A 27488-nucleotide genomic window follows, 5' to 3' on the forward strand; every position below is an offset into this window, starting at 1 on the left:
GTTTGATTGTTGGACAGAAGTTAAGGCGCTAGTAGAGGAGTTTCTTTTTTAGCAGTTCTGTTTTGAGGGGATACGCTGGAAGTGAACACTTTGTTCTCGTTACTTGTTACAAATGATGTCGTGAATATCAGCTTACGTCTGCTCTGCATTGCTGAAATTAATTGGCTCACATCTGCTCGTATCTGGCATTTTTATTTTTCTATTTAGATAACTAATAGAACTTAAAAATACTTATTTTCCAACCCATGTATCGGCTAGTCAGCATTAATGTTTGCAGGCGATCGGAGGCGTATCAGTCCATGCACGGCCGGTTCTAATGTCCATCAAACCATCAAACGATTTCTTAAAATGCGAATTAAATCTATTATTTAGAACATAACTAGCTTTGTCCTTAACAAAGGCTAACGTACTCCAGACGGATGAGTTGTCCGGACAGAGAAAAGGGGAAGGACCTTCTTCGACATTAGCTATAGAATAAAAGTAGAACATGGTTCCAGATTAAACTGCAAGAATCGGATCAATACGAAAACATCGTAGAAAAATAACCGTCTTAGAAATAATTGTGAAAATTTGTTTTGAGAACTAAGGTTTGCAACACCAGCCAGAGATAATGTTGTTAAGGCGCTTCTTAGAAACTGTGGGGTGTTTTCCTTGTCTCGTCTTACGCTGCGAGATCCCATTCCCGTCCGTCCATAAATTGAAGCGGGATCTTCACCAGCCGAAACAGCCATCACAGAAGTGACAGAACCCAGGGACCAATCAACATCGGCGCCCATCTCGTCGAAGCAATTCCCGGCCTCCGTAAATCTAGAAGGAGATTCTTCATGTTGGTCGGCCTCAAAATCTTTGATGCTTTTTGTTGGTATCTTTCTCCTTTCGGAGTTTTGAATTTGCTGATCAAGCTATTGCTTTTCCTTCTGTTTTAGAACGCCACCACCCTCCGTTCAACTCTGCCGACGATGCCTCGTCTACCATCTTGCTCACAGTCTCCTTATTCCGCGCCCATCTCACGCTATCTGCTGCTAAATCGATTTCGCGTATGCAATTTTTGGTTTCTTTGCCCTTATTGTCCTTTGTCGTTCCGAAGTTCCGTATTTTGTTGTTTGTGTCTCTCGAAGATAGTAAGAGCTTCTCACCTCCTATTCGGCAATGTTCACACCAGCGGCGTCCAGTGCATCTCCGGCCAAAAATTAGGACGGTGTCTTGGCGATCAATGTCGGCTACCGCTTCAGATTCTAGCGTTGACTCAAAGCCCAAGCCATGGCTGCTTGTTGGCCTCGGCAATCCAGGAAAGAAGTATGAGGGCACGAGGCACAATGTATGTTTAAAACTTCTGTATATTTGGTCTCTTTGTACTTGTTTATGGCGATGTTCCCGTCAGATAACCTTTGAAGCTACTTTGTACCTAGATTGTCCCATGTCTGTGAATGACCCGATTGCTTAAGGTGGGATTTGAGCCTTTTTTTAGAAGTAAAGTTTTGCGATTGCTGAACGGATTCTAGTGTTGAATGATTGCTTATTTCTGGTAGAGAAATCTCGTTCTACTTGCTTCTGTGTGGGTGCTTTCGTCGTTGTCACTTCACATTTTCTGAGATAGCTAAACGCTTTTATACAATTGTAATTCTTCGGTTTGTAAGTTGCTAATTCATTCGTTTCGAAGCCTTATTTTACATGGTAATTATTTACTTAGGTCGGGTTTGAAATGTTAGATACCATCGCTGAAGAGGAAGGAATCTCTGTTAGTAGCATTCGCTTCAAGGCTCTTTTCGGAAAAGGTTTGTTCATATTGCCTCAGATTGATGGCCTCACTTCTATTACTTTAGTTCCTTTTCCTTTGTATTCAGTTGCAGTACCTGCATACTCTTTTGGAGTAGTTAAGTAATTCAAATTTTCAAAAAAAATTCTCAAAGTTTTCTTTAATTGTCAATGGGATAGGCCTATTAAAACTTCTAGCACTTGTTTTTGCTTTTCCTTGTCAAGAAAGGAGGGTGTCGACATAGCTTTCATTTTATGTGCAATGAATTCGTCATTCTTTTATGATTTGTTTGGATGATGTGAAGGTGAAACCAGAAAAACCTGGTCTTAGCGTCAAACTAGTTTGGGCAAAAAAGTGAAAGAAGCCTGTTTCTTTAGGATCATCCAAGCAGGTGTTTGTGAGACGCCTTACATTTTTTTTTAATTTTTTTCTCAATATATTTAGGTACTGTTTCGGGTGTTCCAGTTTTGCTGGCCAAGCCACAAACTTTTATGAATGTCAGCGGGGAGTCTGTAAGTTAATACGTATAAAGTTATGTTGATTATTTTGCTATCATGTTGAACGTGGCATCAAAAGCATGTGTTTAACGTGTGATTTCGCTTGTGAAGGTTGGATCGCTTGTTTCATATTTTAATATACCTTTGAACCAAGTTCTCCTGGTAAAGTATTTTTCTATATTTTTGCAATCTGTAGGTATTTGCAGTAATATTATCTTATCAATTTTCATCATCTTAAGGGGCTAACTACAATTGTCGACTTTATCTTTCTGCAGATATATGATGATATGGATTTGCCTTTTGCAACACTGCGGTTGTTACCTAAAGGTGGACATGGTGGCCATAATGGGTATGAGCTATCCATGCCAATTTCATGCTGTTTAGGAGGACGGTGGAATCTTTTGCTTGAATACTTTCTTTAACAGCATAGTATTGAAAGGAAGTGCATGTCCAAGCAGAATGGCATAGGCTAATGCTGGTTTGGACCTTGTTGCATTAGATTGTGAGCCACTTCAAAGTCTCAAAGAATATTGGAGTCAAAATAAAAGAAAGTTACAATATTGGAGTTCATTTGAACTGCTTTCTTTAATAAATTAATGTTATTATGTCTGCCTATTACTGATTGTTAGCAGAAAACTAGATATAGTTATAATGCGCTCCTGCAAATGCAATGTTTAATTACAAATTTTTCTTTGTATTTGTCACCTTCTACATAAATTCTGCAGACATAACAACAAAGTGACTGTATGTCAAGGATGATTCTAGTAGCTAATCTGTCGTTCTGACCCTTTATAGCATATTCACCATCTGGGCAGACAGATGTTTGCACTGCATATCTCCAGCTGGTGAAATCTTTGCTTGTATGGACCATTGGATGCACTTTTGTCTCTGGAAACATGCTTGGCGTGATTTACTGGAGTGACCTGGCAGTTCTTGTGTTGAGCTTTTGTTGTTTGACCACTTGCCCAGGAAGATAACATTCAATTAGATCAGTCTCAGTTTTCCTGTTTGTTATGCATTATCAAGGCTCATAGTTACTGTGTTTCCACATATTTGCACTCCCATCTTCTGGTTCTGGTTTCTTAGGCTGATAATTCTTAGATATAATACACGAAATCAGTTTACCCTCTTCTTTCGTTTGTCCATTCTGACAAATTTCAGTATTTAGTCTTTGCATGAATGTTTCTCCTATTTTGGGAAGTGCTTGCTGTGTTACTCTTCCCTGAATTAATTTTTTAAAGTCAAAATTCAGCTACTAATTTATTGTCCTGGAGCTTCTCAGCCTTCTCTCTGTTGCAGTTTCAGCTCCCAACTCATTCTGACGTGGACTCGTCATTAGTAATTGGTTCAACTGATATGCTGCACATCCTATCCCATCTTTTAAGGAGTTTTCATATTCTTGCTGTTGAAGTCAGTCCCTCAAATTGCTTGCTCTACTACTTGGGAAATAAATATCGATAGACTATGAAGAATATGTCATATGATTGGTTTAGTACAACCCTTAATGGTTATGTGTTTCCTGGGGCTTAGGACGAGATAAATTGATTGCAGCTTTGGCTTGTCACCCAAGTCTGGGTTCATGCTGGTCAAATCTCAGGTTTGTTGAGACATTCCAACTCCTGAAGAAAACATTTAGATAATTGGTGAATGATTGTCTCACGGACAGAGTTTGACATAAAACGATAGTGATATGTCGTTTCCCCTCAATAGGACACCAACAGCCTTCCCAGAAGATTGTTTTATTTTTCTGCTGTCATAAAAAAAAATTAGGAGGTTGTTTTATTTTTCTGCTGTCATAAAAAAAAATTACAAATTTACTGCATGGGACAAGTCTGGACACTACTTTCTAGTTTCTACTGTTTATATTTCATGTGCATGTAAATAATGTTTATTCTATGATGACAGGATGAGAAGTGTTATAGATCACTTCAAGGGGAGTCGTGATTTTCCACGGTTGAGAATTGGTAACTGGGTTACATGCCATCAACTCATTTTTGACAATCAAAACGTGTTGACTCAGTCTCATATTTTTTTTTCTTTTTACTTTTTTTCTTTTTCTTTTAGGCATAGGGAGACCACCCGGGAAAATGGATCCAGTGAACTTTGTCCTCAGGCCCTTCACTCGGCAAGAGCGTGAGGAGGTATAGTTTCTGATATCTAACAAGTATAATGTTGAATCAAAGTTCCACCAACTTTCAATAATGAATTTTGCGCTCAATGCATGGTGCAGCTTAACGTGACATTGCAGAAAGGATTAGAAGGTGTCAGAATTCTTCTGCTAGAAGGGTTTAACAAAAGTGCATCATTTGTTAATCAAGCCAAGGCATCGAATCTTCTAAATAGCTGATCTTCTGATGGTTGATAGTCAGATCAGCTCCTGTTCTTGATCAACAGAATACTGGCTTCTAGACTTGCTGTTTGTAAGGCGCGCTGGGAGTTCTGTTGAATCAGATGACATCCTGACGTTCTTGAACTCCAAATTGAGTCATTAATATGGCCGATTAACTTTGGCGGAAATCAACCAGATGGTAGTATTTTTTTAAGCAGCCCTACCCACAGCATATGTTGATTGAGCTTCGTCAATGGGAAATGTCTTCATCATGTCATGGAAGCGTATGCAAACTGGTGCCCTTTTTCTCTCACCCTTAAATATTCATGTTCTTTGAAGCCTTTCTTCGTTGGCTGTTCCAATCGACATGATTGTACGAGGAATAGATTATGAAAGTGGTCTTTTGAAGAACATCTTATTGAAGCAATTCAGCATTTTGCTTAAGCTTATTTTTACGATGATAATAATGTGAACAGAGAGTATGGCATGAAGGGTGTATCCAGATTACAGACCGATCTTAGTAAGTTTTTGTTGTGTTAGACCATCTGTTAACAAGCAATGCTCTCTCTCTCTCTCTCTCTCTCTCTCTCTCTCTCTGTGTGTGTGTGGGCAGCACATACATACGGCCGGTGAGCCTGATCAGGTGTCAGTAGTCAAGAGGCCAGCCCCAGTCCTCAACGTGTTGAAAGCCCGGCCCAGGTCTTGTCAGGCTCAGGTCCTATTAGCTTGGTCTTGGGGTGGGTCAGGTCGGCACCTTTCTGTCGCGGCTGGGCCAGACTAGGTCGGACCCTAGAGAATGTGACTTTACGTGTGTAACTACTGGATTTCAGAGGGTGTTCCCCAGTCATTTGAACTGGTTGGTCCACTTTGAATTGGAGCTATCTGTCTGGTCCTCGAATCTAAGATGATCTACTCCTATATTGGTTGATGGTCGATCATTTCTGGCCTCTTTACTTCGTATTTCATCTTAACCGTTAACTCTTTCCTGAGGCTGAGGTGTTTGGTGTTATCTCAAGACTGTCCACTGTTTGCTGAACCAACTTGCAGGAAGGGGTCCAGCTTGTCTTTGAAAAAGAAGGAAATCATGAAGGAAATCGTTTAACAAGACGTAGGGTAAAATTCTACACGAGTCTCGATGAATGTTGACGGAAGATATAAACTAACATTTTGAGATAAATGGCGAAGCGAGGAAGTTGTTGAGGTAGATGGCTAGTCAGTGTGCGTGAACACAAGACTTAGAGAAGGTTTATCACTTGATGATCTTAACGGGATAGTAAAATTTTTTTTATCTTTCTCCTTTCAATACATTTTGGCAAGAATTACTTTCTCTAAAATGAAAAAAAGGGGACTCCGTTTACATTTCTACTCGAAAAGCCAGATTCTGTATAGGGAGAGAGATTTTCACTTCTTTTTAGGGAACAAAGTGAGCATTTACTTCTGTAAATGTTCACTTTATTTTATTGCATTCAAAGCTCGCCTTCAATCCACAGATAAGTAATGCACCTTTAAGATTTTTGTTTGGCTTGCATTTGCCTGTGCAATCAAGCACCACCACCTTTATGCCTCGCATTATTTGGTTCCTTTTGATTTATGTGGGCAATGAAGCTACTGAAAAAATTTGGCATCGTAATCATATAATGCAAAAAGGTCGTGCTTTACTATTACAAACAAGTCCACGCATAGAACGGCGGTTCCCAAAGGAAATAACGGGAAATCTATGAAAATTAATATGTCCAACGAATGAACATTAATCGTGTGGACGCCCACATTAACTGATGGGAAAGGCACCAACCAAACTTTTCATTAAATTTCGTTCGTCTTCTGGCCCTCTGGAGAAGAAGGCATTTCACCTGCCTGATTGTGTGAAATGTCAACTCAAAAATTCCTTTATCTGGCAAACTAAGCAGCTCCTCTATTTTATTAAATAGATCAAGATTGAGAGTGTCTAGTAAAAAATTATAGCCATTAGACATCGTCTCAATTACTTTGATTCTGGCGCAAACGCTACCTACCAACTTTAAATTCTTGACATTTTGTGCATGGTCAAACTTACAAGTAGTGCAAGCCACCGTGTAAGTTAAGCAGAAGACTTTGGGCTGGACATGTATTGATTCAGATCCATTTAGCCAGAATGCAAGCAATCTTTATATATATATATATATATATATATATATATATATATTAGGAGAAAGGGAATCTGTAGAATTCGTTAAATGGAACGATCAACCGAAAAGAGAGGGGGGGGTGAAGGGCCCACCGGCTAACAGCGGAACACCACCACGTGCAACTCACCCTCCACTCCGTTGCTGCCGAATGCGAACAGGAAGAATACGAACAAGAAGACAATCGTGACTTCACCTTCGCTTTTTCTCCCTTTCCTTTCAACTCACTTCTCTCCTCTCCTCTACTGCCATCCTTTCTTTGTACCTACTCTTTTTTTTTTCCTTCGGTTAATGCGAGCATTAAGAATATAGTTAACAAATTTTCAATTGATCACCAAACAACGAACCACAATGTTACCTACATCTACCTAAGATCAATCACTAATTTAAGCTTTCATAAAACCCCCACCTATCTTCCGCCTTGGATGGAAGAACAAGACGTTGGAATTGCTTTTCCCATGCATCCTCCTCTTTCTTGTGTTTTGTCTCATATTAGGAAAAGAAAAAAAAAAGAACATATATCGCACGAGAATTACATTCCTGCGAAACGTATTCGTATGGAAATTGAAAGGAAACTGATTTATGTGGGTGGGCAAGCTAGCTAGGAGGGAGAGGGGTGGAAGGAAAGCATAGATTCCCGGAGTACTGATCGAGACTGCATGCATTATGTGTGTGATGGGTCCACTTTGGCTCAGCAAATTGAGACCAGTTGTGTTCTAATAAAGCCCGTCCTTCTTAAATGCCCTCTCTCTCTCTCTCTCTCGATTTTAAATGACAAGCATATCAAACATGGTGGCATAGTATGCCCTCATTTTCTTTGATCTCTCATTTGAATGCTGTGTAGGTTGTAGAGAATTTGAGTTTAATTCACATGGTTACTCTCTAATCAGCTTTTAAAGCGTCATTAGTTTGTGATTAAGGTTCTGTGTTCAGTAACTTAAAAGTAAGAGCCTATCAAAACAATAATCCAAGTAATGCAATCACAAGATCACATATAATTAGTCTTAATGTAGAAACATTTCTACATAACTGTGCACACACATGCACATATAGAAAGCGATTGGCTTCTACCGCAGCGATACCCACCACTCATTTTCCTTTGTGAAAAGAGAACCCTACACGTAATTCTTAATAGAAAAGAAATGATTGGCGAGCACAGTGAAGTGAATACCAAGTTGCTCCGTTAAAAGAAGTTCAATATATTATATATGTATATATAGATATTTGCTTTATGAAAAAGATAACTTTTTCGAAATTCCAAAGGTCCAGTTGATTAAACTTTATATAGAAGCGACGCGTGGCCGTGGTTATTAAAGGTGAGAAATTTTGGGGAGTGGTAATTCCTAACTTTTCCTCCTGTATTATATGTCAGCAACTAGATAAAAAAGTTGCATTCCGTATTCTAAAGTGTATTCACCGACTATTATTCAACACTCAATGGCCAACCGCACCGTACTTGTTTCTTCAACAAAGTTATTTGGCACCATAAATAATTAATGCATAGCCCAAGAAAAAGAAAAGAGATGCTGATTCCCACTATTAATTCTCCTTTTTTTCCTGTTACAAATGAACCTTTTTCAATTAATATGCGAAGGGTTGAAAATTTGGGCCTACAGAAGTCCATCTTGGCACCTCGATCCCGTTGCATTTCACAAAGAAATGACCAAAAAATTCAGCTGTAAAGTTACTGCGTTGTGGGTCTAATTGAATTGGTAGGCTCTTTCTAGTTAAGGTCTACCTACTGAAGCTGTATGACTTGAATAAACACGGGGAGAGATGTCTTCTTTCACCTTGTACAAAAAAAGTTAGGCACCATTAACATCAAATCATAGGTCTGCAACTCCCCTTGAGTGAAATAATGAATGAAATGGTGATGCATGCGCCTAAATGGTACAGGACATTTAATTTCTGATAGCAGTGCATGTTATAATGGTTGTGAATCAGCAAAATATGTAAATGGAAAATGCCATAAATATTTTAAAAATAACGAAAACCAGTAAAATATATATATATATAAAATTCTTTCCAGGTCGACTGTTATATATGAAGGAAGATAGAGTTGAAAGCCAAATTGTACCTCAGATTCTCAACTCAAAGTTCATTTTCCCTTTGGACGTAACGCCGTTGGTAGGAAGCCATAAATGCGTGGCCGTAAGAAAATGCGAAAAGAGAAAGAAAAGAAACTCCCCACCCCCTTCCCCTTGACGACTTCCTTTCTCCAATTGAATGAATGGGGAAGTAAATGCGGTCCCCGTGGGGCGATAATTTCAGACGCGCACACATATTCATGCGCGCAGGCACGTGCAGAGAGGAGGAGGAAGCATTCGGAAGAAAGAACTTGATCATCTTTGAGCATATGTGCAAAGAACTCGTGCTCTGAAGAAAAAGAAAAAAAAAATTGTTACGGGTGATGGCTGGTGGGTGGACCTAATGGGTTTTTGGTATGAAAACGAAAAGAGTATTGCATATACGACGGAGATGACCTTGAAGAAGTGTCAACGATATTGACTCTCTAGGACACACCACCAGTCATTAGAAAGGTCAAAACATGCAGTTGCCGATCATTTTCCTTTTTCCAAAAAGATGACCACAGTCAACTTGGTCGAATAAATTCGCCTTCTCTGTAAAGTCATGTATAGAAAGAAACACATACATACATTTTCGCTGTTCGCAATCAAGTTGAGCTCTGTTGAAACAAAATCTCGTTTTTATTTGATTTGTTTAGCTAGCTTTAATGGTTAGGGACGTTACGTTTCCTATTTGTTCTACTTTTGAATTTTGATCCGCAAGTAGCAAGTAGATGGGTTTAACGAAAGAGCCGTGGAGTGGAGTTCATCGTAACTAAATGGTGGTCGTCGGTCCACCAAACTGCATTAAATTATGCAAGAGAGTTAGAAGAAAGGCGGTATCATACTAACTATTTAAGAGAAGGTGATCAACTGCTAAACTGGATGTCAAGTTGAAAATCTTAGATTAAGTTCCATCCCAGTAACGGTCGGAACTCACCGTAATTGAAGAGCAGCGTGTTTTTTTTACCGGAAATTTTATCGACTCGAGCTTTTACGACAACGGAAAACGGAAGGAGCAGCAATAAATGCTAGCGGACTTGACGAGGCCCCCAATTTAAAACCGAGACGATAAAAGATGGTCCAAGTGCAAGGATTGACTTCTACTCCACTTCTCTCTCGATCTCAGGCTACAATCATGTCCGGATCTTCTTGTGCAAAACAACTGTCCCTTTTTCCACTAACGTTTCCATTCCACACGCCTCTCTCTCTTTATATATATATATATATATAACGACAAAAGAATAGATGAAGAAAAAGGAATGGGCACACAAAGGATGGATCAGATCAAAGCAAGCAACAAACAGACATTATTGAGGCAACAATTGATATTGATGGTCACCAGTTTAAACTAATCTTCTTTTTCACCTTCTCATACTCAAGGGGTATGATGATTTAAACAACAATTTTGTAGTAACAATTATATTAAGGGAGAGAGAATGGAAGAGGTTGGTGCATTAGGGTACGGCTAGTGCCACGCGGAGGCGTAGGTCAGGACCCGGTCGTTCCAACCGAAGCAGAGCCCACCGGCGTCGTCCTTGAGGGTGAAGCCGGGCTTCTGATACGACCTGAGCTTGGCCAGCAGCAGGGCATGCACGTGGGGACTCAAGGGCCTGGGCCTGAACCCGGCCATCTCCAGCCTCGCCCCCCACTTCCCGGCCACCTCGCACCTCTCCACCCTCTCCCACCCTTCGCAGGCCACCGCGTTGGCCGCCCTCCGGCCGAGGCATTCCTCCACCCTCCCCCTCTCCTCCCCTTCTTTTCCGCCACCCCCAGCCATGGTCGCATCCAACGACTCGATCAGCGCCCTGTAGTAACCCACCACCTCCCCGAACCGAGTAACCAGCGGGGCCGTATTCCCGTTCATCACCTGCTCCACAATCGTCACCACAACCGGCCTCAGCCCCCTCGCCAGCCGCAGCATCTCGTCCCTCGGGTTCTCCGTCGACACGCTTTCGTCTGCCACCCTGTACAGCCGATACGCGAAATTCACCGCCACCGCCTCCTCCTCTTCCCCTGCCCCCGCCGTCGAGCTGCTGCTGCACCCGAGTTTAGCCCGATTCAATTCCCCCACCCTCCATCCGCTGACCACGTGAAACGAGCACCTGAGCCCATACCGCTCCGCCAGCTTCTCCAGGCGATCACCGACCATCCTCAGCCCGGAGGCGCCGGCCGAGTTGGCCAAGGCGTCGATGACAACGGCCGTGATCCTCAGGGAGGCAGGTCGGCCGGACTGCCGCTCGGCGAGGGCCTGGATGAGGGTGGCGTACTGGTTTCCTTGCCCTATGTCGAAGTCGATTATGTGGATCCTGTTTCGGTCGCGGACGGCTTCGAGTATGGCGAGATTGGCGGCCATGAAACCGAGTTTGAAGCAAGGGGACGCCTCGTAGAGCATTTGGGTGGCGAGGAGGTGGTCCGGCGAGGAAAGCTCCGCCGCTCCCGGTGCCCGGACCTCCGGTGGGTTCGACCGCGACGCGATCGCTCGAGTCACGTGTGCGAGGAGACGCTGCTCTGGATCGCCGCTACGGGGGTTACAGAGCTGCCGGGCGCGGGCAAGGCCCGCGAGAGCATTGTCGGCTCTCCCTTCAGAAAGGGCCACCAGGGTGTCCAGGATGAGCTGCTTGGGTTCCGCCGACGGCATCGGAGCCGGCGACGTCGACGAGCAAGCAGAGGGAGGAGAAGGAGAGAAGGCTGGAGGCGGCGATGGGGACGAGGAGCAGGAGGAGAGGAGGCTTTGCATCGTTTCCTTCCAATCGTTGCTGCCGTCGATGATCTCCGACTCAAGGCCCCCATCGTCGTGGCCAACGCCGCCGTCGTCGTCGTCATCAAGCAGAGCCCGCTCCAATTCCTGCAACCGATTCCTGATGCTATCCTCGCAAATCCCCCCGGAGGGCGTCTGCTGCTGCTGATAAGCCGGAAACGGGCTCGGGCGATCTGAGGCAGGGACAGAGTAACCGGATATCCAGGGGGAGTGGTTGCTCCGCGGCTGCTTCCTCACCAACTGGTAGTCGATGTCGGGCGAGGGGCGCTTCGACAGGAGGGTAGACGACGGGTCTAGGAGGATACCGCCCAGTTGGGGTCGGTACTGGACCCTCGTCGCCGCCCCTCCGTTGTTGCTTCTCGCGAGCGACCCCGTGATTCCGGTGTACACGCCGGAATCGTTGCCCGAGATGCCAGAGGAGGACTCGAACCCTCTCAACATAGGCATGATCAAAACCGAGAGGGGAGACGGAGACGGAGACAGAAAGAGGGAGAGAAACAAAAGCAGAAAGCAGAAAAGAAAGATCAACAGAGACCCCAGACAGGATGAACGAAGAAGTGGAGATTTGCCGCCTGAGTTGGTCGCCAGGAATTCGCTCCGGTGCCGTAAAACTGCCAGTTGGGCGTCATTGCTGCCGCTTTTTCCAATGGGATTTCCTCCCTGGGATACCTGTGAGAGAGGGTCTTAGTAGACGGTGAGTAATTCAATGGCATGGCAAAAGAAAAACAGCAGCGAAATGGAATCCACCGGCTATCTCCGGTGGCCGTCACAGCTGGCTTGGGTCAACCCGCGGGATTAGGCCTCGTTGTCCACACGGTAGAGGCCCCGCCTCGTACTCCTCTGGGAAACGTCCTCTTCCTGACCTCCATGCTCTCACCGCCACGTTTCGGTCCCCACTTTCCCAAACGGCCCCCAAGCCCTCCCACGTTGGTTGCGATCCGGGTCCTGACCCGAAACCTTTCGGGTCATCCCAGATCTACTACAGCTTTCACGATGAAAGTGGGCCCTTCGCGTTTCTTCCCGTCCCGCCCATAGGTCGGGCATGTGGTCATATAACTTTTGAACGCCAGATTTTTTTTTCAATATAATAATGATATATCAGTTACTTTCAGGATGAAGCAGCGCCATGTCTCCATGGAATCCGAAGACCCACCGAAACTTCAACTGGAGTAGTTTCTGTGCCGCGACGAGAGAAGTAAAAAAAGAAAAAGAAAAAAGAAGGCCGTATGGAAATATATATATATATATATTTGTAATTGCACGAAACAAACGGTTGTTTGAGAAGAGTAAAATATTGAGAGGAGAATTTATTAGATCTTCTAAAGTAACTTGGAAAGGACGTGTCATTTGGTGAGGGCGCATTTTTGGGGCGAATAGAATAACCACCTTTCCGAATTTTGAAAAACCCAAACTTTTTCAGTTGCAAGCAACGCTGCTCGCGGAATTCAAGAAAATGCAAAAGAATGTCTGAAAGTTTTCACCAGTAAGTAACCGTCTTTCTTAACAACTGATCTTCAGGTTTCTACGAAGAAAAAACGACAAATCAAATGGAAATTTAAGTGGCTAATTCCAGATAAGTTCAGTAAGATTCAGAGCTAAATCTAAGAAGAAGGCACGTGTTTCCACGAAAGCAAAAAAAAAAAAAACTTGTACGCTCACGTGATCACCCCCACGCCGAAACCACTCACCAAATACCGTCGGGCACCGATGTCAACGCGGGGAATTCAGCTCGGCTAAAAAGGATCCACAGAAATTTGGATCTAAACGAGAGATCCCATCCGACCCGGTGACGTCCAAGTCTGGACCCAAGGCGACTCTTCGGATTGGTAAAGACTGCTGCTTGTCTCAGTCGAGAAAACCGGACACGTAAATGACCGTTTGCTTTCCGATTTTTAAGTCGGAAGAAGTAAATTTCAACCGAAAGACGAAGACGAAAGTTCGATGTCTGTTTCCTTTGAATGTAAACCCAGCAATTCAATACACACGTCGTCTTTATTGTATGGGTGGGGGTTGGTCCAAAGAGAAAGAAAGAAAGAAAGAGATTAGGTACTTGGGGAGTTCAACTTCTTCTTTTAATATATATATATATATATTTCAACTTCCTCTTTTAATAGACACAAAGAGGGGAAAGGAGGTGCTTGAGAAGAGGTTGCGTGCGGATAAAAAACAAACTGGGACGAAAATGGTGGTGAGCGACCTAACCGTCCATCCAACCCCAACCCGTCATCACCGAAAAACGGTGTCCCCACTCACACCCATAATTCTTGTCCCTTCTTTTTGAACGTGGAATTCTTTCTTACCTTTTTATTCCCAGAGAAAACGCGGTGCGGCAGCGCCTGCTCCGGTCGAAGGTCGGTCGGCCGGAGATCGGGACTCAGGTCGGTCGGCCGGAAACCGGGAATCCCACCTCCCCTGCTTCCTATCTTACCCACTTGCGTCAGCTACCGTGGGTCCCGCTTCCAGGTAGAAGCGACTCTTCAAGTTTGAGGCCGACGGTGCGGATTCTGGTGGACCCCACTAATTTGCCAGATGGAGGGTCCGCCGTCAAGGCTCGGGCCGTACTTTCGTGGACGATGGACGGCCGAGTGAGGAGCAATCCAGTGTTGGTGTATCGGCTGAAGAGGGGAATCCTTGTCGCAAATAATGCGCTTAATTTTTTAAGGTGAATCCGCTTATTTTTATTCTTGTTACCATTTTACTCTTCTCCATACAAGAAAGCAGTCCGTCTCTGCCATCTCTTTCGTGGACAACGCCATTGAAGATAACGAGAATTGAACTTAAACAATGGTCGTCTTCTCAACGCCGTAGAAATTAGAAAGATGAGAGAAAAATTTAAAACTTTCGCGCACTGCGATTCCAAAGCCACATCACTTTCTCTTGTTATGGCAGCAATATAAATAAGGACGATTCACTAAGTGGAGGTTTGCCAGGAAAAGAGGGGACGTTGAGAACCCTCCGTCTTTGGAATGGGCAGTTGAGTTGGATGAGATTCTGGCTGGACGGAGGCTTCAGCGAAGGAGGCCGGAGAACTTGATTCGGTGGAGCAGCTTGGCCGTCTTTGGAAAGAAAGCTTCCTGCTTTTTCTTCCAAATGTGTGGAATAAAATATAAAGGAGACTAAAAGGCGGGCTGCTTTTTGTATTTCAGGTGCAATCCAAACGGCCCCGCTTTTTGTATTTCAGGTGGCGATCCCACACACAACACACACGCACTCTAACTTTCTCTCCCATTTTTTCATAAATGACGTCGTTCTTTCTCCGATCAACGTCAACTTATCAAGCCAAAATCTTTCTCACTAACAATATATATATATATATATGTATATATCAGTTCCCAGACGGTTAAGTTAGAGACAAAAACCAGGCCCTAAAAGTTTGATTGTCCAAATTATTTTTGTGCATAAGCTAACCATATAAATAAATAATGTTTTAGTGAGAATTATACACTAAGTCGGTCATTTTTTTAGTTTAATATGTGTTTCTAGTAATAAGAAAATGGAGCGGCTCTTATGACACCAAAATCTTTGGTAGTATAAAATCTTAAAATCAGCTTGAACTAAAACATGTTTTATATTGAATTTACCTACTTTTAAACAATTCGTGAAACTGAAAGTTTCTCTCATGGTTGGGTTCGAAGATGTAAGGGTTCAGATGGCCATTTCTTTTAATGGGTAGGTCGATCAGTTCTTCTTATTGCATCGTGGGCAATATAATATTGTTTGGATTAAGACTGGCAGACTAAGAGTCATCCCTTCCTGGGGAGAATCACCGGATTCTCTCGCTTCCATCCTACTACATGCCCTTGGTCTTTACAAGCCATCCGCCACCACATTCACCAGTCTCAATGGCTCTTTCTCTAGAAAGGTGAACGCCTCTTGGATTGAAAATAATGTGGCTGCGTTAAGAACAATAAGCCAAGACATCCCCAAAGGACAATTAAAAAAGAATATAATGTGGATGATTTTTTAATATATATTTCAGTTTCGGTCTTCAATGGAACGGGATAATATTTATTTTTTTAGTGAACCAACCTTTTACGTGCCAATGTTTTCTGGGCATTGACAATAGCTTGCAGGAAACATTTAAATTCTTAAACACTTGCCTTGGCATTTGTTTATTAACCTCGGAAAATAAGTAACTTGATGGACTGAGTCCTTCCATTAGGAATATACCAGGAATAATTAAAAGGTTAAGATAAGGTGCCCCATACATAATATTTATTCAGAGATCGTCTAATCGACACGGCCTTATATATTAAGATAAAAAGGTTCAATTTGGTTTTGTTTCTTTTGTTGGGATGTTGTTATCGGGTTCAAACACAAACTAAACCGGTTAGCTGCAGAAATCAGTAAGCCATCACATGTCACCCAGAATCATATTATATGTATTCTCCCACAACTCGAATACGTACAGTCAGATGCACCGAAAAAGATAATATATGTATATAATATGATGCCATCGTAACATATTTTAACCATGCTTATCAGTATGCCACTTCCTGCTTCTCTTCCTAATTAAGGTACATCTACATCTCGTATAACCAAGTATATATAATTACCACAGACGGCCAGTTAGAATATATTTCAAATGAAATGTATTACTATATATATATATATATATATATATATATATATAGCATCAGGGACCTGATTAGGATGAATTATACATGAGAACAAAATAATAGGAAGTTACTTTCCAAGTCAAACCAGATATATGCCAAAGGGAAGGTCCCTACCACAATAATGTAGACAGACAAAAGGCATTCATATAGTTTCGCGACTTGTTCATAAATTTTGACGGGGAGTCCAAGAGGAGGACAAAAGTACTCATTCCATGCCTCCCTCTGCTGAAAAGGAAAGGTAAAACTTTCTCATCTGTTGATGTCTGAGCAGTGTGAGTGATGGATCATCATCGAACGACTCGCATCACAAGGCAGTAGAAACGTGTCCTTCCGTGCGTTTTTTTTTTTTATGAAAGACAGCTCTTTAGAAACCTTTACAGGAATCAATGCCTCCTGCCATCGCCAACCCCAAAAAGTTCCTCCTGGGTAAATTTCCCATGTATTACGTGTTGCTTGTGGCTGTATCAGTATGTGGTTATGTCCTGTAAAAGGCACGACGTAAAGTTTACAATATTTGGCTTTCTTTAGAATTTTCTTCTTCTTCCTGTTTCATTCTCTTTCTGTGGGGAGTTGTGTGGGTCAAGAACGCTCTTCATTGTGCTTGATTGGGAGAAGGACAACGGGAATCGTGTGCGTTTAGATTCTTGGGAAAGGTGATACATTGACATTTCAACATGAATGAAAAGTTCTTCATTTACCTTGTTTTGAAGTGGAGCGTGCATGCAATGGTACCTCTCAGGTGCAGAGTGTTTAAATGATTATGAAGCATGGCAGCATCTTTATCAATCGGCTCCATTTTTGTTTGTTCCCTGAAAAAAACAACCATACTTTTTTGTAGAACTGTGTGCAAAACAGCATGGCCTTGTATTTATTGGTCCTAGTCTTCACAACCATACGACTACTTTTGAACCATCTCATATGTAGTTTGTTCCTTTTGTTCCCACTCACTCTTTCTCAACAAACAAATAAATGGCAATCATCTCTCGAAAAGCGGGTGATGACTTAGTCCTCTGGTGTGTGAGAAATGGTCCAAGACACTAGGACAAGGTGTTAGTGTGAAGTGTCCTGCCTTTTTTTGTCGCATCCTTATAGTTGTGACGGTAACAGATTAAAAGAGATGCGTGTGAAAAAAGATTTACTGTCTAAAATATGGACCGAGTGCCATTGACTTTTAATCCCGTGTTTGACGGATCGTCTCACTTGTGTCAAAGCCAAACACGCACCCGTTAAAGAAGTAACAGTAGAATGTCACAGAAAAATATCTTGCCCAGATGCCAAGCTACTTCGCTTCTTGCTGCCGACCATGAGAAACCAAATGACAATTTCTTATATATTGTTAGACAAGATGGAGAGAGACAGTTTCCCATATGAAAAATATCCATTTATCGTTTGCTAGTTACATACGTTACTTTGTCTATATATTTAGGGACTTGCATGCCATCTTAATCATGTATAGTAGGTTATCTGTTTCTTTATTAGAGGATATATATAGACGTTCACTTTCTCCAATCAAGCTAGGCAACGATATTTTCGCAGCCGGCCTCACCATCTTGCATTTGCCCTTCAATTTTAGCTTTCAAAAATGTCCAAGGCACAGATAAGTCCAGTTACCATTTCACATCAAATTAAAGGTTTAGTTGGTAATGTGCGTATTTCTATTATTGGAGGAAAGCACTTCGTGTCACGCGGTATATTTATTCTGCAATATAAAATGCCATTTATTACTATCTATTTTCTTTTCAGTGTACCTTTATCGAGTATATAAATAAGGCAGTCGCATACATCTGTGATTGTTGTTGTAAGTTGAGTAAAACATAGACGTGACTTTCACTCCACTTATAATCCATGATCAGCTCATTTGCTTCTGACAATGACTTGGTGAAATGCTTCGTGCATTGCGTCGTAACTTAGAATAGACTGCTCGTGGACAGCTAGTGATTTTCTTCATAGTTAGTGGTAACTTTTCACAAGGCAGATGATACGCAGTAACTTTTAAAGATACTTCCCCGTGTATTAAATTGATGGCGTGGTTTTCATGATCTTTCGTCTTGCCTAATCTTCATCTTCCTCTAATCTCATGTATGTTTGATATAGAAATATAGTGCTGCGATATATTTTATATGATCATGGAGTGTGCCTTAAAAAATTAACAATTTTGTTTTCAGTTGCAACTTTAAAGTAATCAGTTTGTGAGTTGTTTATGCACGAATTTGATCCTTGTCAAATGATAGTAATGTATTCTAAAATATTTGAAACAAGTAGTCACAGCTAGCTGCCCAAGTGTGACTTTGTTTCTACTTTCGTTTTGCCTATTTAAAGAAGACTTTTGGATTTCATTTATATATATATATATATATATATCTTTCTTTTTAAGCAAGTGAAATGAATTTTTGTAAATTACAACTAGCCCCCATAAAAATCTTTGATGTCGCCAGACATGCGAAAGATAGGCCAGGCATCTAGTGCTCACAAAATCCCACTCTCACTCAATTGATGGGGCGACATCTTTGGGAGCAGTCACGTGATGCCTTCATCCCTCCATGTTCTATGATTTTAAACACTCAGATTTATAGAAACCATGATAAAATAATATTGGCACCATGATCAATTAAAAGTGCCGTGCTATGGTTGAATCCACCATAAATTCATACCCCTTGACGCATCAACAGTTAATTTCAAACCCCACATGCATATGCTTATTGAATGCATGAACCATCGTTAATCTTGACGTCGAAACCACACCCTGGGGATGGAGCCTGGATTCCTCGATCGGGACGATGGTCATGAAATGTTTAAAAAAAAATTCTCTACATGGGTCAAATGGATTTTTCAAAATTTTTACACAGGCACACAAAAGTTTCTTAAAGTTTTGGATGGCAAAAAATTTATTTACTAAACCTAGAGGAGAGGGGCATGCTCGATCGGTGCCGGCCATGTTCCGAGCGCCGCGGTGCCGGCCCGGCCCCCCTTTCCTCCCCACCCCACCAATTTGGACATAGCCAGCCTTCCCCAATTGTAATCCGCAATTAATGGCCACTAGATAATAAAGACAAGCAATCTTATAGTTATAGATTGATGGGTAATCCTCAACCAGTCAGGTGGTCCTCCCAGATCGTGGCAGTCGTCATTATGCAATAACTTATCTTTATCTAACTTGTAACTAGATTCGATTAACTAGCAACATCACGCCGGTTTGATAGCCTGCCCACCTTTAGCCCGCCAAGCAACAATTAAGTCCAGGCTGTGTCTATAATTAGCTAGTAGTAGTCCTTTAGAGCGCTCGACTCTATCATCAATTAATTGCTTGTTTGTTTTCCTTTGGTGGCAGCCAAGCCACAAATTTATGTGCAACCCAAAGGTCGTCTGCGTCATGTTGAAAGAGGAACATGAATGAATATGGATGCACATATCACCATCTAGCAGGATATCAAGCTGGGTTTCGGTTGGAAATAGAGGCAAAAGAGCCACACAAATTTGCAAAACCCTCATCACCGGCCCCGACCCATTCACATTCCTAATCATGCCGGTTAATTTTACTCAAAATAACAGCTACTGTTCGTAGGGGTGAACACGAGCCGAGTTGAACCCGAGTTCAACCAGCTCGAGCGCGGCTCAACTAATGAAACCTCAAGCTTAACTTGGCTGGAGCTCGAGAATAGGTTGACGGACGCAGCTCGAGCTCGACTCGATAGTTACGTGTTGAGCTCGAGCTTGACTCGATTAAACCTCCACAAAGTCGTTTGAATAGAATTGATATTCATCATTACGTGTTGAGCTGGAGCTCGACTCGAATAAGGCTCGACAAACTCGTTTGCATAGAATTGATATTCATCGTTACGTCTTGAGCTCGAGCTCAACTTAATTAAGGCCGACAACTCATAAACTCGTTTGAATATCTCGACTTGATTAAGGCTCGACAAACTCGATTAGGGTTCGAACTCGACTCGATAGTTACGTGTTAAGATCTCAACTCGATTATTTGAACGAGTCACTCATGAACTCAAACTCGACTTGTTAAGCAAATGACTCGGCTAGAACTCGTTCACCAGTCGAGCTTTAAAGGGTCGAGCTCAATCTGTTGCATTAAATAGATATACAAGCACCGTTATCTCTTCTTCACGACATTAGTGTAACCTTAGACCTTAGGAAAATGGAAGCGACAGCGGGTTTCTTTTTTGGACGGTGGCGTGTAACTCACTCATTTGGATATACCTCTAAGGCAAAAAGAAGTTTCAGCATCAAAGTTTTTTTTTTTTTTTTTTCGTTTTTTCATCTTTTCCTTTCCTTTTTTTTTTTAGGTTTAAACAAGAACCGGCAGTTTGTTCAGTTCTGCAAGTTCAATTTTTTACCTTCACGTAAGTTTCAAGAATGATGTTTTTCTTTTTAAAGAAGAAAACAGTGTTCTTCCATAAAAGGGGAGCACTTGTACCGTTTTACTTGAAGACAATTGATTTTCTCGAGCTCACAATAGCAAACTTCCTGGAAGGGCTATGTGCACCTAACTATGTGGGTCCACTAAGAGAGTTCCGTAGGCGAAACCTAAGGTGCATGTCCCTCATCTCGAACACTTTCTCCACAAGCAACAGATATATTCAGGGATGGCAATGCCGAACCGATCTCGAACCGGTCCGGCCGAATCTAGCAAAGAAATCTGGACCTATGTTATTAACTGGAATCAAATTCAGTATGCCGTTTCATAACCAAACTGGGATCCAAGTCTGATATCCAACCGGGATCTACAAAACTCTAGCTAGTTGCATCGGAATTTTGTTTTAAAACTAAGATCCGAATCTGAAATTTCGAATCACACAGCGTCCGATCAAAGTCGATTTTGCACCTCTATTGTTCATACGATATATAGGCGAAGTATGCGAGACACCACCAAGGCTCCAAACTGTTGCATCAAATCACATGATCCATTGGCTTTTTGCGAGCACCCAACGGCACATGATCAGTACTTTGAGCACCGAACTGTGGCACCAAGCCAGGTCCCTCCGTTTACACTCAATCACATGGCACATAGAAAATATGCAATCAATGCACGCAGTTGCGTCAAGGCACTAACAACTCTAATTCCATAGCCACTAGAATCATCATTCACTTACTCTATGTATGTACGTATGTATTTTGAAATAAACTGGTAACAGGCCAAGGCCTAAGTTAATTGCCTAACAAAATAATTTAATCTGAATCAGATTCCATATATAAGCAGTAGATCTGCAACCGACCCTTCTTGGTCTTCCTCATGATCGATATGTTTGGTTACAACAACGAGAAACCAAGTATTGAGACTTATATATTAAGATTGCGGCTCTCTCTTGTCTTCTTATTGATAATGATCGATGTTTGGTTACAATAATGAGAAACTGAGTATTGAGACTTATAACTCTAGAAGCAATCATCCACTACTCTGGTGCTACTGCAGGTAAGCAAGATCCACTGCAATTGATTGTGAGATTTGATTAAAAAATTAGAAGTTATCGGTGCACTATCATCAAATGAATCTCTAAGAGGAATATCTGAACAGCTTTTGATGGCACATGACAAAGCTAAGCTACTAGGAAAGAAGGTTTTTGTAGTTATGATATTTGGTCCTTTTCGCACCCTTTCTGCGTTACTTTTATCTTTGCACATGACGCATGATTGCGAATTTATTACTCCTCACATGGTTTATTGCCGCCAGGGAGAGTTTATATATATGTGCTAGTATGCGAACTCCTCCCTAGCTTTTTGAAATGGCGTGTCTTAATAATAAGATGACAATGAAATAAAAAAGAGGTCAATCTATAGATTCACTAGATATTCTGTCATGAGACTCCATGTGGTGATCGAGACTTTCATTTTTATCTTGTCTCCTGATTTGCTTTCTGATAAGCAAAGAGTGTGTCGCTTTCCACAAATCCAACTATATAGATTGATGCTAAATGTTAATCCATAACATTAAAAAATCAAATGTTAAATTAATAAATTAAGTTGCTAAAATTAATGGTCTTACCATCATAAAACCTACTTTAGAAATCTCATATTTTCATAATTTTTTTTGTTCCAGCTGTATTTTGTGTATAGTTTTTGTCCATCCATGTGGAGAAAAACTAATCAAGACACTTGGAGACGTATTTATAGAGCCCATATTTGAGGAAATATAATCTAAGGATCCTATATATGGATGGCGATCTCTACATTTGATCACCTAGAAATGCCAACAAAAAAAAGATGTATGAAAATTAATCAAAATTTTCCTTTTATGCAATTTAGATATTATATTGTAAAGATCAGAGAGTGAAGGATATGAGCTTTCCTGGCTCATAGAATTTTATACACCACAAAAGACATTCTTTTTCTAATTTTCCATGTAAGCATAAAGAATATAGGAAAACAAGAATGTTAGGGAGAGAGAGAGAGAGAGTATTGCTGCAGTTTTTGTCCTTCAAGCAAAGTTAACCTTATGAGTATGATGAACTTTTGATCTTTTTCGCTTTAAATCATGATGATTCTTTCTGATCATCTCACCAATACGGAAAAACGATGCTTTAAAACCGTGGCAGCAATATCATGAGATGTGCGGACTGCAGAGAATAATTAGGAGAATCAAATAACCTAATGCGGCTAGAGATCACTAATTAAGCTAAAGGATGTCACACTTATGATAAACTTTTGATTGTATGCTTGAATAATAATGAGCAAAGATGAGTACCTAGCCATTAGAGCTACTGAGTTTTTTATGACCCATGATGGGTAGGCCGTTGTTGAAGATCAGAAGACTTCGAAAGTATGGAATTCATGAAATTGAACAAGTTTCACATGGCTTCCAGACGTGTCCCTTCCTTTTTCCACACACAAGCAGAGGCACCATGGTCTAATGCCAAACAAATAAAACAAGCCCAGTTCATGGAACCATGCAGAGGACAAACACGTTTGGTTTCAATTAAAGTACTGAAAGGCGAAAGAATAAGACGAATGAGGTTCAAAGCGAAGAAATAATTGTATTCCAACTCACCTTTTGACATTACTTTTTCCTTTTTCTCCTCTGCTCTGATTGGCATAAATCATAAATGGAGATGATATCCAACCAAACCATTATTCTCTGCTTGCTTGAATAAGATGCTGCTAACTATGACCAACCAAACGCAGGCCAGAGGCATCACAATAAGGATGGTGGCTCCCCACTTCATCTGGCCACCATGAATATGTGATAGCAATTGCATAAGTCGAACATAATTTGCAGACTCCATCCGAACTTATCCTCCTCAGTCATGATGCCCTTTTCAGTTTCTGTTCATAAACCACTGGCTGCATTATACTCCAATATCTTCCTTCCAAGGGGAGCACTAGGTTTAGGCATTTGGACACAGATCAAAAGTAGCTGGTTGAGTCTTTGAAGAGAACTCACTTAAAGATTGTCGCTGAATTCCCTACAGGGAGCAGATAAGGTGAGTGGTCTGATCGAAATGATCTAACACCTTTTACAGCATATTGGTTTTGAATGGTAGTGAATGTAAGGGCATGAAAAATAGAGAATCATGAGGAGAGGGACATACATACTCGATCTGAGTGAGCAAGAAAAGTATTTCATGAAACGAGAACCAAAGCTCTCCAAAATTCATTTTAACATGGGCTTTGAAATAGTCCCTTTGACATTCAGTGCAATAGTTCAAAGCATTCGTTCATAATGATCAAAAGTTAATAGTAATTACCTGAGCACTTCATTTTCTGTGTATCTAGAAGAAAGCATCCTCGCAATGATGTTAGGTTTAGTTTGGACGTTGAACATGAATCCAGAAGGTCAGAGAACTTGGATCTAATTGACATGTGGATTCAGATTCATTTGAGCGGATTCCAGGACATAGATCCGTAACCGAATATGCGCGAATGTTGGAATTCGGGTCCAGAGCAGTTTTAGATTTTCTTCATCTGAATCCAGATATGATTTCAATTCGATTGCAATTTGCATCAAGCTTCAGTCATTTCGGATATGCAGTGCACCGGTCCGAATCTCCAGCCGTTGTATTCATATGTGCATATAATAGACTTACACGTGTTGCCTTCTGAAAGTTCCCCTACCATTTTCTTTTTATAAGAACAATGGCGTTTGCTGGTTTGGAATTTTGTTTCAACAACGAAAATTTTAGAATCATAATTTCTCTTCAAACTGGAATGGAATCAAAATTCCAAGTTTTTTGGTATTTTAATTCTGAAAACAAAATACACCGTTTGTTTAATAATTTCAATTTATTAAAAAATAAGCATTCTGATTCCAAATTTCCATGATTCTAAGTATATCAAACGCCCCCTAAATTTAGCAATAAATGGATGACACCCTTTTAAGTACTGAACCGTTGAACTTCTTTCAGCTTGACGGCGTTAACTTTGGTTCATAGCCAGGTTGATGAATCTTTGTTGGCAGCTTTCAAGGCACTCTAAAAGAGTGTTTGGTAAATAAAATAGCATGTTAGGTTCTTACCTAACATTTTGTTTTGTAAGTAGAGTTTGAATGCCGGAAAGAAGTTGGTGTTCAAAATTGCTTTCTATTCTCCCCCAAACAACTTTTCTTTACCAGGAGACGTCTTCAACTCGATTTTCAAATTGTTAAAGATATGCTCCGAGGAGGAGGAGCTAAGCGATCATTCTTCTTTACTTTCTACTTCCATGATTTGGCTAATCGTATGAAAAACATGTGCGTTTTAATTTATGTCCATTATACAAGTTATGGTTTTTTTAGTTCTATTTCTGCTTTTCCTTTGATTTAATCATAGCCACAAATATAATGATATTTTGGAAAATATTGTAATATTAATGAAAAAAGTCCAAAAAACCAATTTTCAAAAATTTTTGAAAACCAATTCACGCAATATACTAGAAATTTGAGATATTAATGAAAACATATAAAAAGATGAAAATTTTAGCAAAAAATATTGCGATTTGAAATAACTTTGAAAACCAAATTATCGCGATTTTTTATGTATTTGGTGTTTCATTTTTTCTTTTTTTTCATTGTTTCATTTCAGTTTATGTATTTTATTTTATATGTATTCGATATGTTGATTGTTCGAACAGAACAATGTAGATACCTCTAGGCTGTGCTTTGACTGTGGGGCACGAACATTATCTTTGTCATGCTTGAGGATGATGGAGAGATGGAATTTATGTTTTTTAGAAATCCAAGTGCTGATGTACTTCTTTCAGAATCTGAACTTGTTAGAGAATTATTAAGAAGGTTAGATCAATATTCATCTTCTCTCAGAAAGGGAGTCGAAGTATATTAATTCTAATCTCTGTTGATTGTGCCCTGTATCTGTGAGACCACATGCAGGCATCTTTCACTACCGTTCAATCAGCTTTAATGCTGTGCCTTCTCGAACAGAACATCTTGCAGCAACGGACATGGCAAAAAGATCTGGAAGCTTATTATCTTATGCTTCAAGTCTGAGGCGCTTCCATTTGGCCTTTAGAGGATGCTGCCTTGAGGGGCATCATGACTATTTGAAATGAAGTGATGTTATAAAGGTGCGCATTTTTCCTAATACGTTTCTGTTAAATGATATATTTGATAATATAATAAACTTGTCTCAAACACTGCAGATAGGTGCTGAAGAACTGTCATTTTTAACTGGAGGCAGTGACCCTTACGATGATAATGTGGTACTGAAGAAACTTTTCCATCCAAAGCTCAAGCTGCTACTTGTAACAGAAGGTCAAGAAGGCTGCTCATATTATGCAAAGGTAGAGACTACAGTACCCACATGCAAGTAGCAGTATCAACATGTCCATATGAAGGTTCATGAGATCAGAAAATTTAGTGGTGGAATGCACGCTTCTATGTTTTTCCTGGCACCTCCTTAAGTTAAATATTTCTTCATCGCCTAACGTTAATGTTTCCTCATTGAACCTCTTTTTCTCCATCAATTTTTTGCCTCATAAGTATTTATGTTGAGCATCTTCACGTAGGTTACTATGGAGGATCTTTCTTTTATAAGTATCCTATTACAGTTATTATTCATGCTGCAGTATTTCAGCGGCAGAGTTGATGGCCTGAAAGTTAAGGCTGTTGAGTCGTTGACACCATTGGTGCTGGCGATGCATTTATAAGTGGAGTACTAGCTAATCTAGCTGCAGATCTAAAGCTGTATGAGGTGTGGCTTGAATGCTTACTTTACACTGTGTACAGGTAAAATAAATGCATCAACTGAAATATTTTGTACCAAATGCTGTCCTACCTTCTCGTGCATGTTAATGGCTACTGAAGTGTTGGTGTAGCTGCAGAAGTTAAGAGGAAATTTGTATCCAAGAAAGAGTATACAGGGAGGAACACAGACAGTTTTAGTAACTGCAATCATATGGAAACTTCCGAAAAACAATAAAACCAATTTTGATAAGACATAGTTAAAAAACAGTTGTTTGGTCCCGTACAAGGATGGAGAGTGCTGCTAGTTAAGATAGATGGCATCTGTCAGCAGGGGATCATGTCTTCGGAAGTGTTTTTATATCAGTAGTTTTTGAAATTTGATCATGTCTGAGGCATATGTTGTCGTGTAGATATCTTCCATTACATATAATCAAGATCTGTCACCGAATCATTTCAATATTCTTGTTCACCAGAAGTATCCTTTTAGGAGCTAAAACTTCCCTATGAAGCCCATATAGTTATCAATCCTTTACCTATTTATTCCATCTATAACCCACTCTGCAGCCAAAGTAACCATACCGTGGAGTATTTGATGCCTCATAATTTTTTATTCTGTACGAAGTATATTTTAAAGCTAAGACGATGGAAGTCTTTGGCCTATTATGCATTTGCATCTTGGAATATCAGCCTAGATCACTGCAGCAGAGGAGAATACCATTCACTTTTCCAATTGATGTGTGTGTGTGTGTATTTGTGTATTTCGGTTCTATGCAATGGCCTCTGCGAAACACCAGATAAGGCGTGTTAACAACAGTATGGCTCCACTGAACAGATCATGACACAGGTGAACGACATAGCTTGAGTCACCCTTCTTGGAACCTTTCTTCATTTTCAGGATGAGGGAAGGCTAAGAGAGGCACTTCAGTTTGCTAATACTTGTGAAGCCCTGACGGTGACAGAGAGAGGAGCTATTCCTGCAATGCCCACAAGGGATGCTGTTCTTCAAGTATTAACAAACACTGCAGTGTAATTATAGAAATGAACTTTTCTATCTACATTTGTCAGATGTCAACAATTTCTGCCAAATTAAGCTTCCCAATACATTTAGCTCTTCCGATGCAGCATGATCCTGTTTTTGTCAATAGGGACCTTCATATTCCATAAGGCTTGGACAT

General features: G+C 40.9%; 2 protein-coding genes and 1 pseudogene across 3 annotated transcripts; 2 read left to right on the forward strand and 1 right to left on the reverse strand.

Annotated features, from left to right (window-relative positions):
* Positions 1-597: 597 nt before the first annotated feature.
* LOC116261353 (peptidyl-tRNA hydrolase, mitochondrial-like) lies at positions 598-5031 on the forward strand. 2 transcript variants are annotated; one of them, XM_031640072.2, is made up of 10 exons: positions 598-826; positions 927-1037; positions 1163-1318; positions 1691-1775; positions 2201-2268; positions 2365-2415; positions 2529-2602; positions 4159-4217; positions 4318-4394; positions 4484-5031. In XM_031640072.2, exons 2-10 carry the CDS (start codon positions 960-962, stop codon positions 4598-4600), a joined length of 765 nt encoding a protein of 254 aa, XP_031495932.1. In that variant the 5' UTR covers positions 598-826; positions 927-959; the 3' UTR covers positions 4601-5031. The 2 variants fall into 2 exon arrangements, with proteins under 2 accessions (XP_031495932.1, XP_031495931.1); XM_031640071.2 differs by having other exon boundaries at positions 599-830.
* A 5124-nt stretch (positions 5032-10155) lies between these two features.
* Positions 10156-12276, reverse strand: LOC116261284 (scarecrow-like protein 8). Its single transcript, XM_031639974.2, has one exon. It carries the CDS (start codon positions 12016-12018, stop codon positions 10279-10281), a length of 1740 nt encoding a protein of 579 aa, XP_031495834.1. The 5' UTR covers positions 12019-12276; the 3' UTR covers positions 10156-10278.
* On the forward strand, positions 12117-27404 carry LOC116260695 (probable fructokinase-7; annotated as a pseudogene).
* Positions 27405-27488: the final 84 nt, after the last annotated feature.

The sequence above is a fragment of the Nymphaea colorata genome, chromosome 9, assembly GCF_008831285.2.
Source record: "Nymphaea colorata isolate Beijing-Zhang1983 chromosome 9, ASM883128v2, whole genome shotgun sequence".
Lineage (NCBI taxonomy): Eukaryota > Viridiplantae > Streptophyta > Magnoliopsida > Nymphaeales > Nymphaeaceae > Nymphaea > Nymphaea colorata.

Bases quoted from the DNA above. Each gene is read 5' to 3' on its own strand.
- LOC116261284 (XM_031639974.2), bottom strand. From the start codon at position 12,018: ATGCCTATGTTGAGAGGGTTCGAGTCCTCCTCTGGCATCTCGGGCAAC.
- LOC116261353 (XM_031640071.2), top strand. The intron at 1,038-1,162 runs GTATGCAATTTT...TGTTCACACCAG, and splicing joins TGCTGCTAAATCGATTTCGC to CGGCGTCCAGTGCATCTCCG. The intron at 4,218-4,317 runs GTAACTGGGTTA...TTTTTCTTTTAG, and splicing joins TTTTCCACGGTTGAGAATTG to GCATAGGGAGACCACCCGGG.